The 11,143-nt window shown below is 48.0% G+C and overlaps 1 protein-coding gene and 2 non-coding genes across 3 annotated transcripts; all 3 read left to right on the top strand.

Annotated features, from left to right (window-relative positions):
• The first annotated feature begins 605 nt into the window (after positions 1-605).
• On the top strand, positions 606-4,550 carry Hspa8 (heat shock protein family A (Hsp70) member 8). The gene is made up of 9 exons (XM_028755738.1): positions 606-701; positions 1,276-1,485; positions 1,777-1,982; positions 2,096-2,248; positions 2,331-2,886; positions 3,098-3,300; positions 3,521-3,719; positions 3,806-4,038; positions 4,280-4,550. The coding sequence occupies exons 2-9, from the start codon at positions 1,281-1,283 to the stop codon at positions 4,463-4,465; spliced, it is 1,941 nt and encodes a 646-aa protein (XP_028611571.1). The 5' UTR covers positions 606-701; positions 1,276-1,280; the 3' UTR covers positions 4,466-4,550.
• On the top strand, positions 2,937-3,022 carry LOC114611279. The gene has a single exon (XR_003709813.1). It is a non-coding gene; the product is annotated as a small nucleolar RNA SNORD14 (small nucleolar RNA).
• On the top strand, positions 3,352-3,437 carry LOC114611280. The gene has a single exon (XR_003709814.1). It is a non-coding gene; the product is annotated as a small nucleolar RNA SNORD14 (small nucleolar RNA).
• Positions 4,551-11,143: the final 6,593 nt, after the last annotated feature.

An 11,143-nucleotide genomic window follows, 5' to 3' on the forward strand; every position in this document is an offset into this window, starting at 1 on the left:
GGGGTGGACGAAGCCCGAAGCCGGGAACCGGCCGTACTGGGGGAGAAGGACGGAGGGCCGGGTGGGGGAGGGGCGCAACAACCTTCGCAGCCATTTTGTCCTCGTCCCACTTCCGTCTTCTCTTCCCGGACTCCCACCTCCCTCGGGCGCTTCTTTCGGGCTACCAAGGGTCCCAAGAGGTACGGATCGCGCCGAATCCTGCTGCCATTGGTCCGCTGCGAAGGTCCCCGCCCTCCTCCCTGGTCCCCCTTCCGGCCCCGCCCGCCAGCGCCGACGGGTCGCGCATGCGTCCTCGCTGTCACCCCGCTCCCCTCCCCCACGAGCGCTGAGTGACAGAGGACTCCCGCGCGCGGGCTCTCGGCGCCCCGCCCTCCCCTTTCCCCCCGGGCCGTTCCGAGAGCGGGGGCGAGCGTGAAAGTTCCAGAACGCTGCGGTCTTGCGTCATCGCGGGGAGGGGCGGGGCGGAGGCGGGTCTTAAGGGAGCGTTCCGGTGCCTCATTCGTGCAGGCGGAAGCCCCTGGTCGTCTATTGGCTAAGGAGCGCTGATGGGCAGCGGGATGGGGCGGCACCCTTCTGGAAGGTTCTAAGACAGGGTATAAGAGACAGTGGAGCGGGCGGAAACCGGTCTCATTGAACGCGGAGGCAGCTTGTCGGGCATTTGTGAGGTCTCGTCGTCAGCGCAGCCGGGCCTACACGCAAAGGTGAGGCACAGGACTCGGGTGTCGGTGGGTGGCCGGCGTGGTGCAGACGGCGCTGGGATGACTCGGCGGCTTAAGGCCGCCGTCCCGGGAGCCGGAGGCTGCAGCTCAAGGGGAGGATGGGCTGAGTCAGGGCGGCGCCGCCATGGCCTTAAGGCTCCGCATGGCGTGGGAGGGGAGCCGCGGGCGCCTGGGCCTCTTAGCCTTCTCCGGCTTAAAGGAAAGGATTTTTTTTTAGAACTCAGACACCCGTAAGGCAGGGGCTCCAGAGTTGGAAAAGACGATTTTTTTTTCTTTGGTTCCCGCAGTCTTGCGGTCCTGGGGGGGGGAAGCGGGGTACGCGTGGAGATGGCCACGTGCTCAACCATTGTCGCAGACCTTTAGGACAGATGGTTCCTCCAGCCTCGGGCGGGCTGTGCCAAGCCTGGCACGGCCACCCGAGCTGCAGCAGGGCTGCCATGGGCCGTCTGCGTGGATCCAGACGATAGGTCTGGGGGGGCCACCGAGTCCAGACTCACTGCAGTCTGGGAACCGGGAGATGACTGACTGCTTAGCATTTTTTTTTTGTCTCGAACAGCCACCATGTCTAAGGGACCTGCAGTTGGCATTGATCTTGGCACCACCTACTCGTGTGTGGGTGTCTTCCAGCATGGGAAGGTTGAGATCATTGCCAATGACCAGGGTAACCGCACCACGCCGAGCTATGTTGCTTTCACTGACACGGAACGATTGATTGGGGATGCGGCCAAGAATCAGGTTGCAATGAACCCCACCAACACAGTCTTTGGTAAGTCGCCAGTATTTTGGGGCTATTGATTGGGGTGCGATGAAAGGGACGGGTGGCAGGAAATTTGGGACGTTCCAAATAAGATTTCCTACGCTCTTGCAGCCTTAGTGTAATTATTGCAGCTGTTTAAATTTGGCAATGCAGGGCCACAATGTTTTAAATATGGGCCTTGGCTTCCTGTATCAGAGTTTGCACCCATCCAGACCAGATGGTCATCTTTGGGTGGTTTTTTTTTTGCAGTGATAATTACTAAGGGGTGTATAATGAGGTGGCACATTTCCTATTTTACAGATGCCAAGCGTCTGATCGGACGTCGGTTTGATGATGCCGTCGTTCAGTCTGACATGAAGCACTGGCCCTTTATGGTGGTGAATGATGCAGGCAGGCCCAAGGTCCAAGTCGAGTACAAAGGGGAGCCAAAAAGTTTCTACCCAGAGGAAGTGTCCTCAATGGTTCTGACAAAGATGAAGGAAATTGCAGAGGCGTACCTTGGAAAGGTGAGGTTTTTTTTTTAAACTGTTGCTTATGGAATGGGCTCTCGATTTTTAATTGAAACATCAGTGCTGGAATTTGCTAACCAGACAATTGTGCAATTCATTGTGTTTTCTAGACTGTTACCAATGCCGTGGTCACAGTGCCAGCTTACTTCAATGACTCTCAGCGACAAGCAACAAAAGATGCTGGAACTATTGCTGGCCTCAACGTACTTCGAATTATCAATGAACCAACTGCTGCTGCTATTGCTTATGGCTTAGATAAGAAGGTAGGTGTTTGAACGACTGTTTTTGGTTAGGGTTAAATTGCCAAAAACGTGCCTGAGCTCAATTATATTCCTTCACTGGCAGGTCGGAGCTGAAAGGAATGTGCTGATTTTTGACTTGGGAGGTGGCACTTTTGATGTGTCAATCCTCACTATCGAGGATGGAATTTTTGAAGTCAAATCAACGGCTGGAGACACCCACTTGGGTGGAGAAGACTTTGACAACCGAATGGTCAACCATTTCATTGCTGAGTTTAAGCGAAAGCACAAGAAGGACATCAGTGAAAACAAGAGAGCTGTCCGCCGTCTCCGCACTGCCTGTGAGCGGGCCAAGCGCACCCTCTCCTCCAGCACCCAGGCCAGTATTGAGATTGATTCTCTCTATGAGGGAATTGACTTCTATACCTCCATTACCCGGGCTCGATTTGAGGAATTGAATGCTGACCTGTTCCGTGGCACACTGGACCCTGTAGAGAAGGCCCTTCGAGATGCCAAACTAGACAAGTCCCAGATCCATGATATTGTCTTGGTGGGTGGTTCTACCAGAATCCCCAAGATTCAGAAGCTTCTGCAAGACTTCTTCAATGGAAAAGAACTGAATAAGAGCATTAACCCTGATGAAGCTGTTGCCTATGGTGCAGGTAAATATAGCCTTTACATAGTCTTTACAGCCTCTCAAGTCCTGTCAGGTTCGCTGTGATGATGGATTCCAAAACCATTCGTAGTTTCCACCAGAAATACTGTGTTGGCTAGTTCCTTCCTTGGATGTCTGAGCGAATGAAAAATTAGCTATGTTGAAGTGATTGAAGTTACAGTGAATTGTTGCTAACATTTTTTTCCTCTTTTTTGTAGCTGTCCAGGCGGCCATTCTATCTGGAGACAAGTCTGAGAATGTTCAGGATTTGCTGCTCTTGGATGTCACTCCTCTTTCCCTTGGTATTGAGACTGCTGGTGGAGTCATGACTGTCCTCATCAAACGCAATACCACCATTCCCACCAAGCAGACACAGACTTTCACCACCTACTCTGACAACCAGCCAGGTGTACTCATTCAGGTGTGTTTCTAGAATTTTGTGTGGTTTGTATAGGAAACCTAGGGAAGTGTCTCGCTGTGATGATGGATTCCAAAACCATTCGTAGTTTCCACCAGAAACCCTGTGTTGGCTAGTTCCTTCCTTGGATGTCTGAGCGACTGCTCTTCCCCAGTTGAGCTTAACCCACACTAGTAATTTCTAAATCAGATGTCTTAACTTCTTGCTTTTTTTTTTCTTCAAGGTGTATGAAGGTGAAAGGGCCATGACCAAGGACAACAACCTGCTGGGGAAGTTTGAGCTCACAGGCATACCTCCAGCACCCCGTGGGGTTCCTCAGATTGAGGTTACTTTTGACATTGATGCCAATGGCATCCTCAATGTATCTGCTGTAGATAAGAGCACAGGAAAGGAGAACAAGATCACCATCACCAACGACAAGGGTAAGCATGGACATCGCGCTTGCTTTCTGACTAGAGCAATGTTCCTACCTTTAAGTCACCCTCATGGTTTGTTACTTTCTTCCCAGGCCGCTTGAGTAAGGAGGATATTGAGCGCATGGTCCAAGAAGCAGAGAAGTACAAGGCCGAGGATGAGAAGCAGAGAGACAAGGTTTCCTCTAAGAACTCCCTGGAGTCCTATGCCTTCAACATGAAAGCTACCGTTGAAGATGAGAAACTTCAAGGCAAGATCAATGATGAGGACAAACAGAAGATTCTTGACAAGTGCAATGAGATCATCAGCTGGCTGGATAAGAACCAGGTACATGTTTTGCCAGTAAGAGGAAGTAGATGCTCAGAACAGGGCTGAGAAGGGGTCACTATGATGATGAATGGTCCAAACATTCGCGGTTTCCACCAGAATGCAAGATAGTGTTGGCAGTTACCTTCCTTGGATGTCTGAGTGACTCATAGCTAAGGAACCAGGGGTTTCTAATGAGTTTAGTTGTCAGCCCCCCAAATTATTTGGATATCTATTAATAATTTGATTTTTTTTCCCTCAGACTGCAGAGAAGGAAGAGTTTGAGCATCAGCAGAAGGAACTGGAGAAAGTCTGCAACCCTATCATTACCAAGCTGTACCAGAGTGCTGGTGGCATGCCTGGAGGAATGCCTGGTGGCTTCCCTGGTGGAGGAGCTCCCCCATCTGGTGGTGCTTCTTCAGGCCCCACCATTGAAGAGGTGGATTAAGTCAGTCCAAGTAGAGGGTGTAGCACTGTTCCACAGGGACCCAAAACAAGTAACATGGAATAATAAAACTATTTAATTGGCACCATACAGTTGTCCTGACTGAGTTAAATACAAGAAAGTGGTTGAGACAGGATTGTCTCTAGCTGGCCTGGCACTCAAGATACTTCTGGGAGATAGCATTTAAAAGCACTAATAGCTACTTCATGCTCTTAATGTCTAGCTAGTTCACCTTGAGCTAATGGGGTTCAGTGACAAGTGACATAGCAAGCATTCTTTTGGGGTAGTTTCAACCTGTAGCTAACAAGCTAAAGAAGGGAACAAGGTACTGGTTCTTAGCTATAAAGTCTGTAGGTAGGCAAAGGCCACAAGGTGTGGACTATTACACAGATGGTAATCTGACCCATAAAATAGTAAATCATTGGGTACTATCTACCAAGAAGTTCATGTTTTATGTAATTTAATGTTGAGCTGCCACCTAGTGGCCAGCCTTGTTCAGAGGTCTCCATGCAGCAGAACCTAACGGCTTGGGGAAGTCAGAAGTTACATAATGCCTGCTTTTTCATCCAGTGTTAGGAAGTACTACTGAGGTCTATCTACAGCCTGTTTTTTTTTTCCCCCTTGGGCTTCCTGGATATTTTGCCTTGGTGGGAGGCTGGCTTCTAATGTTTGCTTGATGCTGGGATTAAAGGTAGGAACTGCCATTACACTAGTGAAAGCTGAGGCTTTGGGACCCATGACAGATGGTTGTGAGCCACCATGTGGTTGCTGGGAATTGAACTCTGGACCTTTGGAAGAGCAGTCGGTCCTCTCAACTGCTGAGCTCTCCAGCCCACATAATACATTAGGATCTTAGGTGAAAAGCTGGAGAAATAACACTGCATGTAATTTAACTATATAGGGAACTTAGGTACAGAAGACTTAGCTGCAAGGGATTTTTTTTTTTTTTAAAGATTATTTCATGTATGTAAGTACACTGTTGCTGTCTTCAGACACACCAGAAGAGGGCATCAGATCTCATAGATGGTTGTGAGCCACCATGTGGTTGCTGGGAATTGAACTCAGGACCTCTGGAAGAACAGACAGTGCTCTTAACCACTGAGCCATCTCTCCAGCCCTTTTTTGTTTTTTTTGAGACAGGGTTTTCTCTATCCCTGGCTGTCTTGGAACTCACTCTGTAGACCAGGCTGGCCTCAAACTCGGAAACCCACCTGCCTCTGCTTCCCAAGTGCTGGGATTAAAGGTGTGTGTGCCCCCCCCTCCCCCAGCACGGGGATTTTTACGTGGCGTGTTCATCTGAAATCCAAGGTGGTGGTTCCTCTGGGTATAAGAACATCTTGTAGAGTTTTTAAATGGTTCTGTGGACACACAAGCAAATGTCAGGGTTTGTGAATCTTACTGTGGGTTCTGGGGACTGAAGGCAAGCTTGCTAGTATAACTCTTGTCCCCCGTGCCCCTACACTTAGGTGTAAGTTAAGCCTTACAGTCACTTTAAGAGGCTACTGAAAACAGTTGTGAGGAACTGATTTTGTGGTATTGGCTCTTGTGGTCTAGTCTGTCTGCAGAGTGAACAGTGATATTAAAAGTGGAAACTAACTGAAAAAAGCCTTAGATTAGAGAAAGTAGTTACAAGTGAAGCCAGAGGGCATTATGCGTAGGGCTCACTGCACCTAGATTTGATCCCTAAGTCCAATTTACAAGGAAGGTACAGTTACTCTGTAGGTTAGCATGCTGTTAACTTTTACTCCTAGCTATTCAAACTGCTTTCAGGTTTACTTAGGTCACTGCCATTCACTTACTGTGCCAGTCTCAGTTAAAATTTAACTGTAATGCGTTTTTAGTGCTCTATTTCATGAGTAACAGACTTTCGAACTCCTAAGGGGAATACTTTTGCTGTGAGCCATACATAGCAATTAAAGTTCTCAACAGCCCTACAGTATTTTGAAGTAATAATATTGAGTTCAGGGCTCTAGGCTTATAGTTGGAGAGATGTGTAGGCCCTTTACATGGAAAGACCAGTTTTGTTCCCTGTGCACACTGATTTTGAGACAACTTTGTCCAGCAGATGGCAGTAGCTGATTATAAAGCAACTGTCAGGGTCCTTGGAAAAGCTATGGGAACATCTTTTCAAGGTAGGATTTTGCTGTGTAGTCCTCAAGAGCAACCCCTGCCTCTGCCTCCCGAGTGTTGGCATTAACACTGTGCCCCACCAGAGTATTTTTTGTAAAGTGGGAACCGGTGCCTTTTGCTTATTGGCAGCCTGGTGAAGGGTAATAGCTAGTGCTAGACTGGCCCCAGAGCCAAGCATCCATATTCATGTCTGAGCATGGTGTTGTAGAGTGAGCAAGTACCTGGCTAGAAGTGTGGAGTCTGCTTGAGGAGCGTTTAGTGTGTATGAGTGAGGATGGAAGAGTATAGAAGAGGGTCGGGAATAAAGGCGCAGTGGCCAAGGAGGTCCAGTCTTATGTAACCATTGAACCAATACTCACTTCTGAGCTGATACTTGGCTAGACTGCTGGGCGCTGTGGCTCAGCTCAGGCAGTCATGCTCGACCAGCAGGATTTACACAATAGTTGGTGTGCTACATGACTATATGGTAGCACTTGAGAGGGAGAAAGGAAAGGATTAGAAGTTCAGGGGCGTCTGTAATTGTATAGTGAGTTCTATACAAGACAAGAGCTATAACAGTTCATCTACCATCTGCTTTACTTTGAAGGGGGTGTCAATATCTTGTGTATAGTCACAAGACGATGCAAAAACAATCTAGTCAACAAAACTCTATAGCAACCCTATTGCTGTGGGTTTTTTGGTCCCACACTTAGCCATCCATTCTGAACGTTTTAGAGACAAGGAAGCATACAACACATGGTCTTAACGTTTTCCACCAAGTTGCTGTAGGCAGGGAAGAACAAATGGGAGAGAACTGTTAAGAGTAGTTGGGAAGGCCGGGCAGTGGTGGCGCACACCTTTAATCCCAGCACTTGGGAGGCAGAGGCAGGCGGATTTCTGAGTTAGAGGCCAGCCTGGTCTACAGAGTGAGTTCCAGGACAGCCAGGGCTTCACAGAGAAACCCTGTCTCGAAAAACAAACAAACAAACAAACAAACAAACAAAAGAGTAGTTGGGAAGATGGAGAAGGAATAGAAGTGAAAGTGTTTTCATACAGGTATGTAAGAGCAGGGTATGTGCCTCCTGCCTGTAACCTAGCATAGGAGGCAGAGGCAGGAGGAATGCAAAGGTGAGGCTATTTGATGTTTTGATGCATTGGGGTTCAATTCAAACCAAATAGTTTCCACTCTCAGGAAATACTAGACACTTGAAAGAAGGCCAGCTGCAAGCAAGAAGCCAATTGGGAGAACCTTGGGGAATTCAACAGCTTTTTGTTGTTTTACCATTTCTCAGGTTTCTGTCCAGAGACCTGCTATGCCCCCTAATGTTGTACAAGGCTGAACAGTTACTTCTCAGGAACTACCTGAGAAGTGGAGGTTACAATACTCGACCTTAGGATTGTCAGAAGAATGAAGTGAGCCCGTGTGTGCAAACTGTTTAGCCCTGCAGCTGACTTGGGTACGGGCTCGGTAAATGGGCTATCATTAGCTATGAGTAAACGCTATTTACTAAGGGTCCCATAAAAAGCGTCAAACACACACAGATAGTTTAAAACAGCAGACTTATTGTCTCCAGTGTAGAGACTGAAAGTCCGAAGTCAACATTTGGACAAGAGCCATGCTTGCTAGAGAGGGAATCTTCTGACTCTCCAGTCACCTGGCTGCCCTACTGTGCTTGTCAGGATGTAAATTTAGTCTTTTAGAAGTACAGCCTTAAACATTAGCTTCCCAGTCAGCTCTGTAAAGATCCTACTTGCAAATTTGGAAAGTCACTCTGAGGTTCTGGGATTAGAATTTAGTGACAGTTCAACACACCCTGTCACATTCTGGGTTGTCACAGGGAAAGGATCTTCCCAATTCTTGTGCAAAACCAGAAAAGGAACCTAGGACGAAATCCAAATACCTGTTCTTCAGCGAGATGGAGTGTAAGGTCTTTGAACTGCAGTCTTTCTCTGGAACTGTCCCCACAGCAGGCTACCAGCTGTAGGGCTCTTTTTCCTTCCTACCTCGTCATTCTTCCATTGTCCCTCCAGATTCCCAAACAATGCCTAATTCTATTATTTCCAGTGATTTCCCAGTGGATGGCAGTTTATTTCTGTCATCAAGTCTCTGATGAAATCTATAGCCGTGAAATGTTTAGTCCAATCCCAACAAATCGTCCATAGTGTTAACATGTCACAGGCTGCCCGTGGCCTGCATTACGTGGTAATTTGGAATAGAGAGAAGTGATAATATAAGGCTGGGCTTCCTTTGTGAGCTCGCATTAATGCTGTAGCTGGTGATGTCAATTGACAGCCCATCGATTCGGGCTAATAGTGCACGGAGGGGACAGAATCGGGGGAAGGCAGGGAATAAAGGATATCGACGTCCAGTCACCAGGAGCCCGGCAGCTTTTAATCTATTATTGCCCTCTTTCAATGCAACTTTCATGTCAACTGCATTTCCTTCTCCTCGCTCTGCCTGCTGAGCTGAACTGTGAAGCCAGTGGGGTGCCACCCCTAGAGTGGCTCAAAGTTCCCCCGGTATTGATTCTTTGATGCTCTGGGGTGTGAATTATAATTATTTCATTAAGCCCTTTAATAGGTATCAACCATGAACCTTCTCCAGCCCAGGCTGAGGAGACCAGACCTAGGTCCACCGTCATTAATCTATGTTCATCTCGTTGCCACCGATTGTCCGACTCTCGACCCTTTATACATTTTTCACCCTCCTATTATCGCATCTAAGGTTTTAGCTGGAATCAGGTCGATCTGCTCCCAGAGAGGAACTGGGAAGAGGAGCTGGCTGATTTGGGGAGACTTGAGGGGAGGCCACAGCTGAGCACACCCGCAGAGCTGGCTGTTCACACTAAAGGGCAAGCTAAGCACACCTCAGCCCAGTTCCGCCCAGCTCCAGTTGGCTTGTACAGGGAAGTGATGCAGAAGATCCTGGGGCGAAACCAGAGAGCTTGCAGTCCCTTGTGTCCTTGAGTCCTGTGTGGTGGTGGCTTAGGGAGACTCTACCTCCTTGCCTAGGCTGTTCATCACTTGCTAGGGTCCTATGGGTTCAAAGGCCTTGTGCCTTCAAGCACTTTAGACTCCAAGAGGAGGAAGAGGAGCGAAGACATGGATAAACAGCAGACACTGGTGAGAGAGTATTGAGGGAAATCATGGACCCCAGTGGAAGGGACACTGGACCTGGAGGAGCCAGTGCCTAAACCAGTCCTAAGGAAATGAGTGGGAAAGCCAGAAGGAAGACGAAGGGTTTGCTGGTCAGTTGGGGACGGTGGTTGCTGAGATCTGAAATTGAAGATGTGCGGGCACATGTGATTTGGGGACCTTGAGTGACTTTGACTCTCCCACCCACCCCACAGCCTTTTCAGCAATACTGTGTTGAACCTAGGGAACCAAACACTGGAGACAAATGCCCTACCTCTGAGCCCCAGCCCTCCACTTAACTTTATCTTCTAGGCCACCTCTCTCTGCTGGTGTCTTATCAGGAAAAGCCCAGGAACCCTCCAGGTAAGCATCAGGGAGCATTTCTATCCTTTCTACACAGAGTTTATACTTCTTCCTAGGCCAAGGGTAAATTGCATTCTAGACCCTCCCCATCTTTGTTTTGGGCTAATAGTTTTGTTTGTTTGTTTTACGTGTATAGGTGTTTTGCTTTTTTTTTTTAATTTTTATTTATTTATTATATGTAAGTACACTGTAGCTATCTTCAGACACCCCACAAGAGGGCATCAGATATCATTACAGATGGTTGTGAGCCACCATGTGGTTGCTGGGATTTGAACTCATGATCTCTGGAAGAACAGTCAGTGCTCTTAACCACTGAGCCATCTCACCAGCTCGTGTTTTGCTGTGTACCATATATATGGCCTGGTACTTGTTGAGGTCAGAGGAGGGTGTTGGATCTCCTGGAACTGGAGTTATGGATGTTTGTGAACCACCATGTGGGTGCTAGGAATTGAACCCAGGTCCTCTGGGAAAAAACAAACAAACAAACAAACAAACAAACAAGTGCTCTTAATCACTGAGCCTGGGTAATAGTTTTAAAACACATCCATAATCTCCATTTTTCCATTTCTTGAGCAAAGGTGCAATCTAATTATCTCCCTAGGAGTATGGCCTGGCCTTGGGGATTAGCGGATAACAGACAGAATGTGAACAAAGTGACTGAAAACCCTCCAAGTTTAGATTAGCCACATGGCTCTCACCTGGTTCACTGTAGGAATCTTCAGCTGCCCTACAGGAAGTGTGCTTTACCTCAGCCGTCATTTGGACAGACCACCTGGACAAGTGGCTTCTGGCACCGGACGAGGGAGTGAAGAGTAAACAGACTCTGTTCCAGCCACCGGCTGTCTCTCATGAGAGGCCTAGAGTGTGGGCTCAGCAGATGAGCCTCCTCAGGCCCAGAAGCAAAATAAATGTTTCTGGAGATACAGGTTTTCAGCATTGTTTGCGATAGTTTGTCACACAGTAACAGAACTAGGACTGTCACATTGTGGTTAAGTTAGATCACCAAGCTATTTATAGAAAGCTTTAAGCTAATAGTATGAAACTCTTTCTCCCAATGTCCTTTCCTTCTCTCCT

Source organism: Grammomys surdaster, unplaced genomic scaffold, assembly GCF_004785775.1.
Source record: "Grammomys surdaster isolate TR1022 unplaced genomic scaffold, NIH_TR_1.0 126086, whole genome shotgun sequence".
NCBI lineage: Eukaryota > Metazoa > Chordata > Mammalia > Rodentia > Muridae > Grammomys > Grammomys surdaster.